Here is a 20414-nt window from a genome sequence, read left to right as displayed (position 1 = left end):
ACAGAAATGCTGAACAGAAAATCCCTTCTTGGCCAAAGCATGGGGATTGGGGCAACTTTGATCAAGAGACTGAAGAATGAATTCTTTTAGGATTATCAAAGAAAATAAGTGGATGATTTTTAGAACAGTTTCCCTCTAAATAATCTAACCACACAAACTCTGAAGGAAAAAACAAAAGCTGTACTTCGCTGTCATTTAAACAAAATGGAAAAGCACTGACCCCTTCGCCCAGGTGGGTCAGGAGTGTTGTCCAGAGTGATTCTTCAGGAGAGGATCTAATCTAGAGCTACCATGGTTTTGTAAGAAGAGAAATAGTGACTCAGAAATGTACCCAGGTTCAAGGCACGAAGAGAATTACTGTGGGACTGAACCCAGTTTTTCATATTGCCAGTCTAGAGAGCTTATTACTCGAAAATGTAGCTTTCCACTCATGGAGTGATTCGGCAGCCTCACTCCTGTGCACACTTTAACCCTGGGAATCCTAGACACTTGGGTAAACCCTTGGTGAAGGTCTTACACTTCTTCCCCATGGGCCTGACTGGTCAGAGACAGCTCTTCCAGGCAGATGGGCAAACTTTGTGAAGACCATGAGCCTGGGAGTTCTACAGCCACCTTGGTCACCCGCTTTGGGCCTCTTTACTCTTACTTGCTTTGAGTTCCACTTTTGAGTTCATACCTTGAGGTCTTTACGCCTTCTTAAACTATCTTTGGACAATCCCAAGCAACTGCCTGAGGACCTTTTATAGTCACTAAGCAGCCTTTTTGTTTTGTTTGTTTGTTTAACTCCTGTTTAGTGAGTGTATTACTAAATTTGGACTTTCAGCACAGGTCCTATTTTAGAAGAGAAAAACAAAACATAAAAAAACCCTAAGAGACCATCTAACATCATCTGCCTGGTTTCATCGATGGACACTTGGAAAGAAGTTAAGGGTTCAAGACATCAAAGAAAACAGCTGTCAGTCAGGCTGCAGGAGTTCCTGTAGGCTCTTACCATGCCACCATAGCCCGTCTGAGGTGGTTTATGACACTGCCGTCCTTCCCATGTCACCACTTACCTTTCCTCCGGTAACATTACCTACAGAATTTCGTGGTTATATTCGTGCCAGTAAATGGTTAATCTCACCTAGCCCAAGGCCCTGGAGACTTCTGGGAGAGAGCCAGGTGAGCAAAGAGAGGAGATAAAGACAGCACCTGCCCATGGGCTTGGAACAGCCTAGGGACACCGAGAGAATGTAAACATATTCTGCAAATCTCATTGTCTGACTCCGTGCCAGCGTCTTTTGGGTTCTTGTCATGGAAAATATTTCATCTGAGGTCATTCAATGAGCAAGGGAGATTCTGAATACCCACCGCGATGCCAACTCGGCCCCCTGCTTTTGTCCAGATTAAATAAGCAAAGGGACTAACATTTCATGGGGCTAGCAGATCTGCCTTTCAACAATGAAAGCTGGAAGTTAGGAAAAAGGAGACAGGAAGAAAATAGGCTGTGCTGTTCTGAACTGCTCCCCCTCCCCCGCCCGGGCCGCCCTGTGTTTGCTCACCAGTTACTTACAAGCACACGCCCTGCGTTTAGAGTAAGAGTTAATATCTGTGCTTCCTCATAAATCTCCATTCAGCGCCTCAAGCTATGTTTTTCATTCTGTGGTGTGGCTTTGAGATTTGAGATGAGGGGAAAGGAGGGGCAGCTGACGAGGTAATAATGGAAGCTGCTAGCTCTCATTCTTGGGAGCAGTCTTTGGCTCACGCCTTAGCGGAGAATCTTGGGAGGCCAAGGTAGAAGAGCAGGAGTCAGGGAAGTTGGCTGTGCTGACCTAGGCAAAATGATGTATGGCTTCGCCCCCCAAGGAAGAAAAATCTGTGGAGTGGACAAGTGTTAAGCCAGAGAAGGCACTGGCAGGGCACATTTCCTAGGAGGGACAGACGGCCTTCCTGAAAGGACTCAAGCCTGACTGGAGAGACGCTTCGCTCCATTCAACTCAGAGTCACTTTTTGTGCTTAAAACATACTTTTTTCCGCACGCACATAGTTCGCTGGCTCTTGTATGAGTAATTCCTTTGTGATAAACGTGCTTCATGCTTTGTTACTGTAGAAGGCAAACCTGGTTGCCTGTGGTGACTGAAAACTGTGATTGCCTAGGCTTTCTTCCCGACCAAGAACTGTATTTTAGACTTCTGAGTCACTGAGGAGAACAGATAATTAACGTGGCTCTGAAAGGAACTGAGGCCTTTGAAAATTCTAGCTCTTAGAGTATGTGCGTGTGTGTGTGTGTGTGTGTGTGTGTGTGTGTGCGTGTGTGTGTGTATGTTTGTATGTGACTGAGTATATGTGTGTGTATGTATGTGAGTGTGTGTATGTGAGTATGTGTGTGTGTGTGTGTGTGTGTGTGTGTGTGTAAGAGAGAGAGAGAGGGAGAATAATGTGGAAACCATCATGGAAAGTTCCTTCTAACTTAAGAAGTCTAGGATCATCATGAACATTTCACCAAGTTCTCTCCTGGAGAGAGTTGCTCATTTTGGCCAGTGTCTGTGAGACTTTGAAGTTGGTCAGGAGCAAAGACCACAGCAACTTTCTTACCTCCAGAATGATGAAAATGCAGGCCAGATAAAGACATCACTTTTCTTATGCCTAGAACTTTAAAAATGCAGGCCAGATTCAGAGGGTAGAAAGGAGCAATAGAAGAAGTCGTGGTGAGAATCTTCCATTGCTGCCCGGTTTCTGCATGTGTGTTCCAGTCTAGAAAGATAAAACAGTGGCCAAGCTGGCTCAGAGATCATCTGATTTGCTCCTGGAACATGGGGTCTGGGTCCCCTCTTTACCCACAATTGCACAAACAGAAGCTGTTCTAATTAAGTAGTAGCACTAAGGACAGAACGTAGGCACAGGTTAGGTGACGACTTCCGAGCCCATTGCAGAGGTTCTCTCTCTCTCTCTCTCTTTTTTTTTTTACTTCTAGAAAGTTGAGAGCAATTTTTATTTTTTTATTAATTTATTTATTTATTAAAGATTTCTGCCTCCTCCCCCGCCACGGCCTCCCATTTCCCTCCTCCTCCCCCAATCAAGTCCCCCTCCCTCATCAGTCCAAAGAGCAGTGAGGGTTCCCTGCCCTCTGGGAAGTCCAAGGACCTCCCACCTCCTCCAGGTCTAGTAAGGTGAGCATCCAAACTGCCTAGCAGAGGTTATCTTAACCCATTAGAACAGCTAAGGGGCTGCGTTTACTTCAGCTAAAAAAAAAAACAGGATTGAAAGCTGGTTTAAGCTAGCCGTGGAGAGGTCTGTCCTGAGGAACTTAAGTTCCTGGAATCATAGACACTAAACCATGACTTGAAAAGCAGACGGAGCACAAAGGAAGTATTCGTGGGCAGAGTCAGGTGGAGGAAAGGGGCTGATGACTTTGACAAGCACAGAACCTCCGGGGACTTCCTGTGTGCTGAAGGTTGTTCCCTCCTGTTTGCTTTAGTTCACTAGCAGTTCTTGATTTATTGGCCTGATTAAGTCCATTCTTTGTTTCCTATGTCTATCAAGTTAGCTCCAAACATACTATTGTCTAGATTAAACAGATTTAAAAATATGAAGCTTTGAATATGTGTTAATGGAATAATTTCATATATAGCATATATAATGGTTTTTATCTATTCTTTTAAAAAAGACTTATTTTACTTATATATGGGTATATGTATGTGTTCGGGGGAATGGGGTGCTGGAAGAAGGCATCAAATCATGTGGAGCTATAGTTATAGATGTTTCTGAGCTGTATGTGTGACGTGATCAAAGTTTTTATATCACTCCCAGTACTGACATAACTAAATGTTACAATAACTAAACCCCCAGTGACTGAAGAATGGATATGGAGGTCATACAATTTTTACTGAATGTACGAACATATTCTGAAGGTTCAGTAGGATGAATAAATCAGATTCTAATTCGTACGGCACTCAGAAAGGGGGACGTGATTGTCCACAATCATACTGACTGACATATTGAACACTCATTCATTGCCCTTTGCTCTTTGTTTTATTAATTCACACTTGCATTATTCTCTCTGTGAGCATAGCTTACTGCGGCATCAATTATTGCTGGCCATAAGGTGTGTTCAATCATCACAGTTCTCCCAAAATCTTTTAACAGAAGAGGAGCGAACCACAACGTTTATCAAAGTCCTATGCTACAGTGCCTGACCAGCCTCACCTCAGATGCCACCTATGGAGTGAATGCTTAGTTTTATATTTTCCCTCCAACTTCTTAACAGCGCTTATTGTTCTGGAAAAGGCCATTGTCATGGTTAAAGTGGTCAGATATTTAACAATAATATCCTTCTTGAATTTTATGCTTGACTTTCATTCAAGTCCTTAAAGGAAAAAAAAAACAAGTCTACTTACTATGGAGGCTTTCTTGACAGATTTTTCATCCCTTTTGGAGAAACAAAATTGTATTTGGTGCAAAAATTGACATATGAAGTAGTAAATAATTCCATTGTGCAAGTTGTGTTAATTGGCTCAAGCCAGAATGCTCCACAAATGAGCAAGCTCGTATTCATAAAGTTTGCAATTTATTGTCAGGACAGAAAAAGAAAACAAAACAAAAATACAAGGATATAACCAGAATCAATACAGAATCTGAGAAGGTGAGGTTTGCAAAGGAAACTTCAGAGGCTTACATCGGATTTTATTTTCTTTCCTTCCTTCCTTCCTTCCTTCCTTCCTTCCTTCCTTCCTTCCTTCCTTTCTTTTTTCTTTTTTCATTTCTTTCTTTTCTTCCTCCTCCATCTTCCTCCTCCTCGTTTTCTTAGGCAAAGGACTAAATAAAAACAAAACAACACACACACGTTGAGTTTCACCTTACAAACACAATCACCAAATACCTGAGAACTGGGCAGGCAGTGTTCCTTTCTTTCTTTCCTTTTGTAAGACTCAGCTTGGCATCAACCATTGAGAGGCAGAGCTGTGTGAGCATGTGGGAGACTGTTTACACTCATTTCTGAACGAATAAACATTCAGAAACCACATGCTATTCCCAAAGGAATCCTTCTTTAATACAGGAAGTGACAGCTTTGTGGAGGCACCACCATTAAGCTCTGGTTTTTCATTCTCAAAATCCCGGGATTGAATTTCTAGAAGAAATGAACTGAATGGATGCTTCAAGGAGCCGCTGCTTAGAATTGCAGCCCAATGGTTCTAAAGCTTGTTGAATGCAGAGCACCTGGGTTTGGCTACCCCTTCAGGCACCTTTCTGCATTCAGAGCCTCATGAAACCACAAATCCAAAATTCAGTTGGACACACTGAAAAGAAGATGCCAAATACATGCTAGTTCTAGTCACGTAGCATTGCTCTTCTGCCATGGCTTCCTGCCTCCTATTCCTGTTTGGCTTTCCCTTGCTTTGTATCTGTATGCAACAGATGGCCAGGCCTGGGTTCTGTTAGACAATGACTTCCTTCTGGACATCAGGAGTCAGTAGTGGGGTTAGGGGTAGGAGCCGGCAGAGTCTCTATCCACATTGGTGTGTCTCTCACTGCAGCTTCATTAGGTAAGCTTTGTGCAGGGAATAGAGGCCTAGGAGATACAAAGGAGGAGTCACTGACTTAGTGAGCTGAGAGTTTTGAATGGTCCTCATCCCTTTCAAATCCGATGCAAGCCTCCTTGACGTCCTGCCATTTGGCAGATTTGATGCTCTCTCACAGACAGTTCTTCTGTTTGCTGCTCTGTTTAAACGCTGACTTCTCATCGTGTCCTTTCCTCTCTCACTGAGACTACCTCCCATCCTTCTTACCTGCCATCATCAGAATGTCAGTGTGAGGTCAGCACTTGTATTTCCAGCTCTGGCTGTTGGCCTGAGTACCAGGGTCCCATTTCCATGTGGTTTCTCAAAACACCTCTTGCAGCTACCCTGTTTGAGAGCGAGTCCATCCTTCTACACCATTCATTCTTAACAGTTTGATTTGAGGTAAGCCACTCACATCAGTGGAAATAGACAGGCTAAGGGGGGGGGGGGAGTTACAGTCCTTTGCCACATTTTTCCTGTAGATTTATCTATGTAGTCTAACTTTCTTGTTAGCCACCAACCTCCAAATAATGACACAGAGACTTCTTACTAATTATGAAAACTTGACCTTAGCTTAGGCTTGTTCCTAACTAGCTCTTATAACTTAAATTAACTTGTTTCTATTAATCTGCATTCTGCCACATGTCTTTTACCTCTCTCCCACTCTGTACATCTGATTTGCTCCACGTCTCGCTGGTATCTAGATTCATCCCAAGTTTTTCTCTTTTTTCCAGAAGTCTTGCCTATTCTCCCCTGCCTAGCTATTGGCCATTTCACTCTTTATTAAATGAATCAGGAGATGCTTTGTATACAGTGTGATCAAATATCCTGCAAAGAATTTAACAGAAATGTCCAGTCTGATAAAAATCTGCTTCCTTTAGGAGACCAGGAGAAGGCCTTCGGATTTGCTGGGGGAGCACCGAGGGACAGTCTCTATTGTCACGCTGGAATCCGTGGTCCACTGAGGTTCCTTATGCTACCTTCACTGAGCATCCTATGAAATACACTAATGAGAAGTTCCTTGAGATTTGCAAGGTAGATGGTACTTTGTCACATATTAGCTCCTTCGGTGAAGCTGTGTGCTTCTAGAACAAGTTCTGTCTTAAAAACTGTTAAGACTCAACCTGAAGGTGTGTTGCAAAAAATTTAATGCCTCTTTAGACACTTGTATGAAGAGTATAGCTATTTCATAGACGTCATGTATTATGTTTGTGTCACCATAATGTGTCCCTTCCCTCTTGCTGTCATCTTTTAATGGAATATTATAGCAAGTTAGAGTACTTACATTTGGCTAGTTATATTTATTGCAAGAGGGTGCATGTGATGTTCTCTATATAGATTCATCTCAGTTGCCTTATTCTGGAAAGAAATATGGAATAGTGTGAAGTGTGTTTTGTCATACTGGCTCTGTGGTCAGACTTTATGAAGTCTTTTCATGGGATACTGCTGGTGGTCTCATCTCTAGAGAGAGTGTGGTGGATACTGCCCTTTCCTCTAATCTCACTAGACTGTTATCCTTCGGATGGATAGCATGTCTAGATGCTCCATACATCACAAAGCCATGGTGATTCTTTTTATGCCTCCATTTCTCTTCCTCTCAAGCAGATATTTAACTCTTTGGTGACAGAGAAAGAGTCTCTTGTGCTATTCTCTCATGGCTTCTGGTTAGCCTAGAGAGGGGCAGCTCCTCATGAATGGAAGCAATCTTTAGTAGGGAATAATACTTAAAATACTGAACCATCATTGGCTCAAAAGCAGCCACCAATCAAGAAAGCATTCAAGCGTAACACTTCAAATGCTATAATTCAAACAGCCAATGTGGCTTTCTATAACTTAAATAGGGTTAATCTACTTATCATAGACGAAATGCTAAATTCAGAGACACTCCTCATAATTAGAAAGTAAACCAGTCAGAGTGGAAGATTTGGTGAAAAATCAAACTATTTTCACAAAACCAAATACACACATGAGCGTGTGCACATAGGCTGAGAAGTCATTGTCTTTTCTGTCCTGTTTTAATGCTTACCTTAACATTTGTCTTTTACTTTAAAACACTAATACCTAATTTAGCCTCCCTTCAAAACTTGAAAGTTAGGATCTGGAGTCTATTGGTGGTTTATTAAAGTTCTTGCATTAATATACATGTACCTATTTATGGAAGTAAATTTGTGTGGTGTAAATAAACAACTGTAAATTGGCAAGTGCCCTTGAGGCAATGTGTCTGTGCTTAGAAACTAGATAGGGTCTTAATTCCCCCTAATAAACAGATAAATTGGCTTTGATACAGTCTCCTCCCAGGAAAAGTTGGTGATCCTGCTGGGATTCATGCAGGTGTCCCCAGAGGCCCAGGGTTTCATGGCTGACTCTGGCTCCGACGATTGCGGGCACTGAATTAGTTCAGGGATCATGTTGCTCCACTTCATGTGATACCCGTTTCACAATCCCCCAACCAAGCCATCAACAGCAGCTCCTAGGCTGATGCTTTACCACCTAAAGCTAGCAAAACAAAACAAAGTGAAAACCAAGACCAACACCAGAACACCCCCACCAAGCCGAGCTGTGAGAGCAGACTCATGGAGGGGGTTGAAAGGCAGAGGGAGAATGTGTGCCAAGGTAAAGTGCCCAACTTCAGACGTGGTACCAGCTCCCCTTGTGTTCAAAAGTCCGTATTAGTAACACACACATGCCTGCATCATAGCCTCTGCCTCTTCAGTCCATACCCTCCCCAAACTCCCAGTTTTCATTGTTATTACTACTTGCAATGGAAGACATTTATTAAGATACCTGCTAATCCAGACTAAAATGTATAATAATGATATTTTCTCATGGGAATTTCCTTTCTTTAAAGGAAAACCATTTTTAATCATTAAAATGATCTATATTTTTGTATTAATAGTTGAACTTCACCATCAGCCAATACAAATACTTACCTGACTTAGCTATTAAACGTGTTACTCCCCAGGACAAGCCTTCTCTTGTTCCTTGTACTGGATGCGGTAGGTACTTATTTCTGAATGGCCTTTGCCGGAAGAAGTTCACAATGAAAGATTGAAGGACTACGTTCTGTTGCCTACAGAGAAATGTGATGGTTTGATGGTACTTTGTTCTGGTCTCCTACATCCAGATGCAATCAAATATTTTTTTTTTCAGAGCATGAAAGGTGAAATACAGAAAACAGCAGAGAAGTTGGCAAGGCAGTTACTGGGTGGTTAGATGGTGATTGCATGAATTTGAACGGCGATAACTAAAAATGTGAGAGGTCAGATTAGTTTATGAGATATTGAGCTTGAATCATCCATCGAATAGCTAGGCAGTTAGAACTTTATAAATTGCTGTAGAGAAAGTTGGAGATAGATGATTCAGATTTGGTGACATTGGCTAGGTGTAACTAAGGAAGTCCATCAGAGCCTGAAATGAAGGATCACAACTGTTTATTTGGGAGATATTCACAATAAGAAAGCCGTTGCGGTCCTCTGCTCTGTGGATGCTGGGGAACTGCGTACAGAAACTTGACCACCAGCCAAGAGAGCGAGCTTGCTTTTCGTCTGCGCTCATTAGTCCACATGCAGTACCTCAGACCATGTCCTAAAGATGCTGATGCCCAAAAGGTTATTGGCTGAATGAATTCCCACAACACCTCCCCATTTTGTCTAAATCAGAGGGCACTAAACCTAATACAAAACAATATGCAGTAAGAACAAATATCAAGTATTGTCCAGGAGAAAATGGCAAAAACATACACAAAAAATAGAACTACAACTAATATGAGTGTCATCAAGCAAGAAACACACACTAAATGTCCAGTCTAAGGTAAATAGCAAAGTAATGTAGACTATTTAATAGCGGAGGACAGTGGTAGCTTTCTTATTGTGAGTTTTCCCCAAATGAACAGTTGTAATTCTGTTTTCCGGGCTCTCATGGGTGTCCTTAATTATGCCTTCATCATTGTATCAAGGCTGAGTTACTAAGGTAGTATAGCAAGGTACTCAAGAGAGATGTGTTAATATACACAGGTGTTCAAATTCAAGTTTATACTATCTGTAAACATTACCTATTAATGATAGGTTGATTCAGTAGCTTGTAAGTCATTTGAAGAGTTTGGCTATGTGTAACTCAACCTTCATGTTTCTATCATGTGATGTAAAAATGTGATACCTCCCATTACCCATCAGAAGTGTAGGTCATGTCCACATTGTGCAAACACGGGGCTCTAACAGCTTCTCCCCGGAAGTCTGCCTTACCTGTCCACCTTGAAATCTTTTCAAATCTGCGTACATGCCATGTACTACTCACAATGCACGACTGTGGAAATGTAGGATACTAGATTATGTTGCATTTAAGGTACTTGCATAGCACATAAAGATAATTTTACATATGATATACTTTTTACTTTATCTTTATTGCTTATAGCATGTGTTATATTGTCGTGTAAATTTACTAAGAAAACATCTAAGATAGGAGTAAATATCTTCATTTTTAAAAGTCAAGACTCTTAAACACAGGGATTAAGTAAACAAGCTAAGACTATACAATGATAAATATAGATCCACACCTTAGCAGTTACTAATATTCATGGAACTAGGTATAAGCCTAAAGGACTTCTTTGTTGTATGTATGTGATTCTCTCTCTCTCTCTCTCTCTCTCTCTCTCTCTCTCTCTCTCTCTCTGTCTGTCTCTCTCTCTCTCTCTGTGGTTTTCAGAAGGGAGAGCTGGAGTGGATAGGATAAGATTGAAAGACAGAATGAGTGGAAACTTCTTGTGTAGAAAAGAAACTTCCGTCTCATCATCTTTTTCTGTTTCTGTACACTTTAAATTACCCACAGTTACAGAGTCCGTACAAAGCAATTGACAATTGCCAAGAAAATGTGACACACATTTTGGCCAGCATTGTAACTTGCCAAGTGGTTTCATATCTTCACTATTGGACGATGATTTGTTCCTCATCCCAAGGTACCTTCCTCTTTGCAGAGAGAAAGGTTGAAACCTGTGGCCCCAAGGCTAGGAAAACCTGCCAAGCTAAGGAATGTGGGCCTGCAGGCATGAAACCTGGTCTCTCTGCCCAGTATAAACAGGAAGCAAGTGATGGTTGTAATAAAGAAAACTGAGATTCTAAGCAGGAGTTGCTGGCAGACAACACCTGAAGCAACCAGGGGCCCAGGCACTCAGCTGGTAAATAATCGCTGTGAAGTCAAGAATACTGCACCCCTTCCTTCTTGAACATGACCGTGCTCCCCCACAACTAACACATGGCCCCTGTGTAACCGGAGTTGTTAAAACTTGACCCTATGTTTTTTGAGACAGAAATAAAAGCGGGAGACAGAGGTGGGTGTATAAAAGCTTTTAGACAAAAGTATGTGGCGGGTGGCATTCATATCAGATGACACAGCGCTCCTGTCACACAGATTGAGTTCAGGTGCTTGAAATGCTCAAGAGCCAGCTTGGGGACATGGCCTTTTGTCTGCCACTCCTTTAAGGAGCAGCTTGTCTCTGTAAGCACGCCGACCCCCTTTGAGAGTGTTCCAGACATGGCTGGGAATGAAGAGTATCCACATAACATGATGTGTGGAGCAGGAAATAGTGTCAATATTGTCCTTCCAGCCCTTAGATTCGGAGACCACAGGGGAGTCTCAAGGAATGACGGTTACAATGAGAGCTGAAGCTGTGTTCTGTAATCCTGTTGGACAAACACTGACCTCTGAGACGGCATCATGTTGATGCAGATGGCCTTGGTAAAGGGAAATGCTGAGATTGTCATTTACCTTTTAGGAGGAGGTGGTTTCTTGGTGATAGTGATGATGATGATGATAATGGAGCTAATGATTTTGTTTGTAAGAAACAAACTTATTAATGTTTTTTTTGCATTGATTCTGAATACCAGCCTTGTCTCATTGCTCACCCTGGCTCCTACTGCTTTGAGCATGTCACCATTGTCTACCGCTCTCACTTGTTTTACCTATGAATTTGATATTATCAATATACCCATTTTTAGAGATAGAGAATATGAAACTCAGGAAGGCTTAATATTTATCCCAGTACTTAATGCTACATGTATTATGAAGCTGTGTGTTCCATAATTCAGCGAGACATATTAGTGAGCTAGGGCCCAGGCTGGAACAAAACTTTTCATCCTCCTGTCCTGTGTCTCCCGTATTGGGATTGCAGACACGTACCAGACTACATCTTAGAAGGAGGGGGTTTGAATTGCCAAAGGATATTTAGTTATGTCTCCTTTTGATTCCCAAAGTCAAGGCAAAATAAAACATTTTGAGTGAAGGTAACATGACCCAAAGCTACAACTGCAAAGCTATATATAATGTTCTTAGATAATGGCTAAGAATATGTGGAATTTAAAGTGTGTGTGTGTGTGTGTGTGTGTGTTAAGAGGGGTTTGGATGAGGGTGGACATTTGAATGAGTAAATATTTTTGTGTGGCAGAAATTCTACAGGTGCCTGAGGGACAGATGAACAGAGTATGCTGTGCTGTTAGACTGTAAAAGGTATTCTCCCCCCATAGTAAAACTATATTTGATTCCCAAATATTAATAGCCTGGTGATGGCTTACCATGTAAAAGTCACACTTGCCCCTCTGCTTAGAAAACTTGTTAATATGTTGGGGTGGAGATATTAGTGAAATGAAAGAGAAGAAAAGATGATGATTATTTTTAAACTATTTATTTTTATTTTATGTGCATGAATATTATGTCTGCATACCCTGGTGCTGTTGGAGGCCAGGAGAGAGTGTCAGATTCTCTGCAACTGGAGTTACAGATGGTTGTGAGCCACTCTGTGGGTGCTGGGAACTCAATCCAGGTACTCTGCAAGGGCGCAAGGACTCCTAACTGCTGAGACAGCTCTCCAGTTACAGAAAAAAAGAACATTTTTCATAGGCTACAGGGTACAACAGGGAGGTATTATAGAAGTGGAAGTCTTGAACTTGGCTTTGAAAATGGAAACTGCAAAAACATTTTAGGTTGAATAATGGCCTGAACCAGTTAGGTAGCAGTTTAATGGTTTTAATTAAAACTCTCTTTTCAAATTAAAAATCTCTTTTTAAAGTAAAACATGACTCTAAACTAAGTACAATGAAAGGAATAAAGCTATCCCATTGGGTTGAGCGAAGAGATTGGAGCAGATTACCTGCTTGGCTTACATTTTCTTTTACAAAGCTTGTCTCCAGCCCAAAGAAACCTGCTAAAGCAACATTATTCATAATAGCACATATTTGCTTTTCAAAACACTGATTTGTAGCTGTGGTATAAGTTATACGGGTTAATGTAGTTCTCATCTCTCGTCAACGAAGCTTCTTTGTGGAACAGATGGAGACTTTTCCAGAGACTCACACCTGGCCAACACAGAAAGACTAAGGGTCCCTGGAATGCCCGACTCCAGAGACTCACGCCTGGCCAACACAGAAAGACTAAGGGTCCTTGAAATGCCCGACTCCAGTTCACACATCTGTAACACAACCCCCACACCTAGGGGTCAGGCAACTTGGAGAACAGGAGTTCAAAGTCTGGAAGAGCCAGCAGACCAGAAGGCCTGGTTATAGTTGATGTCTTTTAGACGTGATGGGAAATTTTCAACAATATAATTTCCTTAACAAGACCTGCATGATATCAGTTGGCATGCTGGCATGGATAGGGGAAATTCATAAGGTCTTTGCTCTGCTTGAAGGAGTAGACAAGTGGCCAATGGCTGCAGAGGGAAGAAGAATCAGTTTCCTCCAGGGACAAGCTCCTGCATAGGGTTGTCTAAGCCAAACAGTCAGCCTTGTACACGTATACCATACACACACACTGTTAAATGGACTTGTTACACACATACATGTGCACGTGTGTGTAACAATAATAATTAAAGAGGAGGTCATGAGTCAGGGAGGAAAGAGGAAGCAAGAGAGGAGATTGGAGGCCTTGGGGGACTGGGGTGATATAGATGCAATATTCATGTTTGTAGTCGTCTAAAAATTAAGAAAACCAGAAACAAAATATTCACACTGTCACTCAAGTATTGTGCTTAAGGAATATAGTTTGGAATTATAAGATTCAGTATTTTCTCTGTCTGTGCCTTTGGAGTAATAAGAAGAATATTTCCTGGGGATTTCCATGTGGCAGGAAGAAGGCTGAGCTGGAAGACATCATGCTCATCTCTAGGCCTTTTCTGACTTGCTGAACCTCATTTCTACCCATGGAAATTCTGCAAAGAAAGACCTTGGGGTCTGCTTTTGACATCATTGTCCATAGGCATCTCTGTCCCTCTTTCTGTCTGTTAAATGATCTTTGCTTTCCCACAGCAGATGTGCTTTGTAGACTGCATCATAGTCAGTTGTCTTTGAGGGCAGCAGATGTTCATATTTGACCTTTAGCATCCAGCAGTGCCCAACAAGTGTCTAATTCATAACAGACGATGAGAAAATATTGATTAAGTTGATTCCTTAATGTTCCACAAGTTATGACTAATGGAAAACAAATAAGGCAGATAATTTTACTACGTGCATTCCTTATGGGCTGAGTACTATACTAAAAGGTAAACAAAAGCAAGCCCAACATTTCTGAGGGGTCATTCATGTTTAAGAAGGAAGAGCTGCTGCCCTAGCAGGGTAGTCTCCTCCACTGAGGCTGACTGAGTGGGGGTGTTCAGAGCATCCTGGAGGCACTAAATGTATGCTTCTTCTTTGTTCTTCAGTTGTCTGGATTCACAGTCAAGCTCATCCCAGCTATCGAGAAGGCTCACAAGAATTCTGCTGGATCTGGAAGAGAAGAGGAACTGATGGTGTTAACCCAACCCATTCTGATTGAGACCTATGCAGGGCTCATGTCATTTATTGGGAACCGAAACAAACTTGGCTATTCCCTTGCTCGGGGGAGTATCGGCTTTTGAAACTCTTTGTAACAAAGTACATCACCTGTAGATAACCTATGTGTTTAAATTTACTACATTGTTTGGATTCCAATAGTTACTTTCAAATAATATTTAAAGGGCTGATTTATTATTATTATTAAAAGCTTGATTAGACTGGTAGACATTTGAAGCCTCATAGGAGAGAAGTCAAATTCTGTAAAACCCAACTAGACACTTCTGAGCTCATGAAATACTATATAATTTTAAAATGTTATGTAATTTAAAATCTCTGGACAGAATCCATCATGCAACTTAATTTTAAATTTGCTAAAGTTTAAGCTTTTGTCTTTCTCTTTCTTGCATCCAAAGACACTTTCAATGGTTTAGTTTTTAGTCCCTGAACCCTGTTTCGTTCTCACAAGGCTCTCACTGGTTCCCCTATTGTAGCTGCCATTTATGAGGGCATTCTCATTCATAGTCCTATTCCTCACATGTATCCCAAGGCTCAGAATATGCCTTATATCTTCCACTCATCCCTACGTCAGCCTTTCTGATGCTGCCTTACATTAACCACTTTCCACATCCAGAATACTCTGTGATTCTTTTGTATAATCCACTCCTCAAACCTACCAATTTCAATTGGCTTGAATTCTAAGTCAAATACATTCCATGGTAATAACCCATGGATATGTGGCATAACATTGTATCCAAACTTAAAATACCTTCTCATAAGACTATAGGTAGAACTCATTAGCACAGGGCTCTCCCAAATTGTAGAAAGCCTTGAATTTGATTCTTAACATTGACGAGAAAAAGACGAATCAAACGTCAAAAACCACCCACAGCCTCCTTCTCAGTTCCATCTTTCACTGACGGTGTTGGATCTGGTCTTCAACTGTTAACATGCTCTCTTAATTAGGCACTCCACTCCAAGGCTTTTTCAATGAGGCTTTCACCTCCTGTCCGTTCCTAAAGCACAGTTTGATCAAAGCATTCTACTTTGTAGCATTATTTTCAAGTATTCTTTTTAACAACATCTCCTCTTCCAATGACATTTTTTTTTTCGTGGAATGTCAGCATAGGACACAGAAGAAGCAAGAGCCCCAAGGATACAGTGAGGTTGGGACTGGCTTTCTCCTCTATTAGGTTCACTATCTCAGAGGATTTGGGGGGCATGATTTCAAAACACTGTCTTCATTAATTTAATCCCCATCTTTTTTCCCCTCTATTTCTTCTGGCGTCCTCCTGACTTAGCTCTGACTTTGAACAAATCATGACAGTATTTCATTTCTTTTGGTTTCTTCCTTTAAAAACAATTAAATCTTGCATTCACTTAGCTTCGAAGCCCTGAATGCCAATCACTATAAACATCACGGGAAGCCTTTTGCCTCTCCTGAGACCCAAAGTCGAGACACTTACCTCGATGCTAAGGTGGAAAGTTCCAGCTATTTTATTCTTTGGCTCCTCTGAAGTTTACTTTTACACTGTTTCGCCCTCTCCCCCCCTTTTTTGAAAGCTTTCTTCCTCAGATTCAAAGACTCAGGAGCAGGCAGTTATCAGTCTGGTACACACATTCCAAACCAGAACCTGAAGAGCCCTTATTTCATTTTGTTTACTTCCATTACTATTTTGTTCCTTCCTTTATCCTTCTTTGTCACACCTCCCTCTTCCCCCCATGATGGCAAATATTGTTCAAGTCCCTAAGGCAAGGAACTTCTATTGAGACGGGGAGAGGAAATGTTGAAATCCTTAGCTGTCCTGTCAACAGTAGTGGAATGAAAAGTCATTCAATTGTTTTGGCAATGCTTCTGAGGCAGGCATTATTGGCAAATTATTTTAATATTGTGGCCTGAAAATTCCCATATGCCTCCAGGTAGTGGCATTTACTGGCAGAAGCCTCTGAAATGCCCAGCTTATTCTCTCATGTTACCATTTAAGGATTTTCCTGATGATGGATTGCCCTGTGCATGTCTGTCCCACTTTTAAAACTCAGTCAGACACTCCCAAGTGACTTTCTAATAGGACACAGTATAGCCCCCTTAGCAGAAACTACCCAAAGTGGAGGAGAGGAGGGGGAGACTGTTAAACTCTGAGAGCTGGTATCTGTATTTCGTGTGATGAACAGTGAGCATAGAAATTCCCCGCAAACTCTCTCTGATGATATCTGTACAAGACATTGACTAAGAAATCAGCTCTCCAAAGCAGGGCCATCTGCTAAGGGAGGACTTGGGAATTTGAGTAGCATTTCATGGTAGAAAAGAAAATCTGTCCAGTGTCAAATATCCAAAGATTGAAGGGTTACTTCTTGAAGTGTGGAGCCTCAACTGACTTGATACAAAGATATCTAGAAACCATGTACACTGGGAATGGCATTTATGTCGAATAATATCTGAGAAGTCAATACAATCCTTTAAGGCCATTGGCCTGTTCTTCTCTAAACAACTGTTGCTAAGCATTCAGATAACTAGAGACCTGTTTTGGAAAGAACTGAATTAGTCCTGTGAGTTCCTGAAAATTGACTTTAACTTTTATAATGCTTAATGTTCTAATATCCAAACTGGGGACACTTGACGCTTATTTCCCAGATGTGGCGCCTCAGTGAGATGATGTCAAACCCTCTCACGGACACAGAAAACACTGAGTTCCTGCCTCTCTAAAGTGACTTCTGCCAAAGACCATGGGGCATCATCCACAATAACTCGATTCAGTTCCCAACGTGAATTATTTCTTTGTCCCACGAAGCTACTATGATTTAATGCTTGATGTTCTCACTGGGTGCTTTGTCCTTATGCTCAAGTGAGAGCCACAAACCAGGGGAGCCACGTGTGCGCCTTGGCTTTCTCCTGTCATCCCTCTGCCATCTGAAACCTTCACTAGCACTTCCCTAGGGCAGTTATCAATCTAATTTGAAACTGGACCGGACATAAGAACCTTAGCGTTAAAACATCACCGCAGACCTGTGATGCTTGGTGAGCTTTTCATCTGATCTTTGTTTCTTTCACTTTTTCCCAATGCAAGATTTCTAATAAGGCTTCCTTTGGAATCTACTTGAATTTCCAACAATAGAGCCCTCATAGTCTTCTGATGCATCTCAGAAAAAAAAAAACTACTATTGCCACAGAATAAGCCATGTTTACCTACCAGGTTTTTTTCAATTTCAAAACATGCTGACTGGTGTAGAGTAGTTTAACTCTGTATGCCAGGGTGGGGGGGCATTTGGGACCAGAAATAAGACTGCCACATATCTTAGTTGATGATGAAGGGCTGGTAATGGTGGACATGCCTGACTTCCCAGGGGTCTGGTAGATGCTTTGGTGTCCAAACATGTGCCTATCTTTTTAACACAGAAAGGAGAGACTAGCTTATGTGTTGCCAGATCCTTGGCCTTGAGTCCCAGTTTCGTGGTCTCTTTGTTGAAATATTACTCAAGGAGCCACTTTACAGAGCCCTGGAGCTAAGGAAGGATAGAAACCTGCCAAACCGATGCTTTCATTTCACAGAACATGAAGCATAGGCTTAGAAACTAGAAAACATGCTTCAAAAAAAGACAGTAAATTCTTGGCAACTTTGGAATTACACTAAATTTACCTGTTCCTTTCGTTGACCCCACTGCTCTGTCCGATATAGCACCTCTCTTTTCAGGGACAATTACATTGTGATCCTCGTATCATAGAGCTGGGTTAATTCTAAAGCAAGAAAACAATAGACCACAGTTGTTTAGGGGGGATTTCCAGAAATTACCTTTATTTTCTTAAAGGCTCAGGTCACTCATGGAACACTCTGATTTCCTATCTGATCAAAAAACGCCCAAACAAAGCTGCGGAAGCCAGCAGAGCCAGCAGATGTTTTGGAAGGTAGCTTTACCTCGACCTGGCATTCCGTAGGGCAGCAGAGAGCGGGCAAAGGTATTAAATTTAGGCTTAAAAGCTCCTTGGAAATTCTTTACAGACAAGAGACCATGCTGGAGAAAAGAAGATGACTTACGCCAACGGGAAGAAAGAGAGAGGCTAATGCCTGTGGTTTTCAAAGGTTAAGAACAACATCACACACAAACGCACACACACACACACACACAAGCCCAAGTATTTGCACAGGGATGAATGCTCACTGGCTTTTGGCCAACAATTATACAAGGGCTTGTGCCCACATCCTGTAGCTGTGGTTTGGGGACGCTGCTCAGGAGTGACTTCTTTATGCTCAGTGACAGGAAACTTTAGTCACCCATGTGTCAACTCACCTTTGGACTGCACCTCCCACAATGAGCTCCAAAGACACTTTTTGAGGACAAGCCTCCAGATTGCCTGTCAGATATCAATCTCCTAAGGAAGAGGAACTCCATCTGCAAGTGACTGTGGCTTGATCAATAATTATTCTATCTGGTTATGACAACCCCTTAAAATGACTCTGCAGCCGTAAGGGGGAAGGATGATATTGTCTGCTAGACTCTTCTTAGCCTCCAAATCCAAGGCAAAGGGTAAGCCACATTTCCCTTGGGGGATGCAGCCAAGATGAAATTTGATGCATGAAGCCACGAGGCAGCCTTCCCACCTCTACTCGATGCCTCTGATGCTATTTCACACTCAAGTCAAAGCTTCCCAAATATTTAAGACATCTCCATGTCAACCACAGCAGATGACGTGTTCACGCTGGGGTGAACTCATGTGAACGTATATATGAGGTGTCTTCGTGTTGTATTCTGGGTTGGGGAGTGTGCTGGAAGTGGGCTTTTCACACATTCAAGTTGTTTCCAGTGTCGTGTCCAAAGCATTATCTCATGCAACTCAGAAGTTTTTTTTCCTTCTTTTGATACTCTCTTCCTCTTTTGGGAACATGTGGAACTGTTTGAGAGAGGCCTTGAACTGTTGCATCTGTTTCTTGGTTCAACACTCAAGCATTGTAAGCTGATAGACGGCTTCTGCACAAATATCCCTGTGCATGGACTCCTCCACCCTCTCCATGTTCACTGCTGTTTTCTTTGCTCGGCTTTGCTGTTTACTTTTATCTTTCTACTGAGAACTGGACCCACATCTCCAAGCAGGCTAGGCAAGCACTCTCCCTCTAAGTAGCGTTAGTTCAGTCTATTTTCTAAAGCGATTAATTCTACCAATAATAACCCATATCAAGAGTTGAGAGAGCATCACTCTGTAGCCTAGGCTTCCCTTGGACTCACAGCCATCCTCCAGCTGCAGTGCCGTGAGTGCCTTACCTGGCCTAACATTTTTAGCCAGGATTTCCCTTCTCTGTTTCAGTCTAGAAGATAAAGTGGGAAAGGGGATGCCATCACAGTGCTCCTAGCATTGGCAGTGAACTTCCTCCAGTCCTAAGTGATTTCGAAAAACAGTTGGCTGAGGTGTGGCCATTCTGCCATCATCTTCTTCATGAATCTGAGGATTCCATTTCAGTGGCAACAACTCCCAATATGGTCTTTTCTACAGACAACAGCCACTTTAAAGTTGTTCAAGAAGGTCCATGGTCTTCCTCAGAAATGTGCTTCACATGGGCTTGAGAAAGGACTCCCTGAATCTCCTTAGTGGGGCTGGAGCACTGGTTCTCAACCTGTGGGTCACTACTCTTTCAGGGGTCAAAGGACCCTTTCACTGGGATCAGTAATTTACATTATGATTCACAACAATAGCAAAATTACAGTTCTGAAGTGGCAATGAAATAATCTTATGGCTGGGGATCACCACAACATAAGGAACTGAATTAAAGGGTCGCAGCCTTAGGAAGGCTGAGAAGCAGTGATCTATAGCCTGGATGAAAAGGTTTCGCAAGCTAAGTCGTGTTCGAATCTCAGTCTCCCTAGACTTTTGGATAGCCTCTTCTGCATGTCACCTTCGTTAGCAACACCTCCTTTAGTTCATGTTTTAGTTAACTAACACGCCAAACTATCAGAATTCTTAGTGCCCCAAACACACCAATGGTAGAATGTTGACCAGTAATAAAAAAAAATGTCAATATTGTCTTGCCCGATGTGGTATTTCTGCCCTAAAATAGTTTGAATACGTTCCCCATACACAGTTTCCAGTTTTGTATTG

General features: G+C 41.9%; 1 protein-coding gene across 1 annotated transcript in view; it reads left to right on the top strand.

The window, feature by feature from the left end:
- Positions 1-14562, top strand: part of Tprg1 (tumor protein p63 regulated 1) — a 105709-nt gene extending 91147 nt beyond the window's left edge. The window contains exons 4-5 of the mRNA XM_075955769.1: positions 6419-6572; positions 14221-14562. Of these exons, the coding sequence (XP_075811884.1) occupies positions 6419-6572; positions 14221-14415 (349 nt within the window). The 3' untranslated portion in view covers positions 14416-14562. The remainder of the gene's footprint in view (positions 1-6418; positions 6573-14220) is intronic.
- Positions 14563-20414: the final 5852 nt, after the last annotated feature.

This window comes from Microtus pennsylvanicus, chromosome 1, assembly GCF_037038515.1.
Source record: "Microtus pennsylvanicus isolate mMicPen1 chromosome 1, mMicPen1.hap1, whole genome shotgun sequence".
In the NCBI taxonomy this organism is placed as follows: domain Eukaryota; kingdom Metazoa; phylum Chordata; class Mammalia; order Rodentia; family Cricetidae; genus Microtus; species Microtus pennsylvanicus.
The sequence above is the reverse complement of the archived record's forward strand: the minus strand, read 5'-3'. Positions and strand labels throughout refer to the sequence as shown.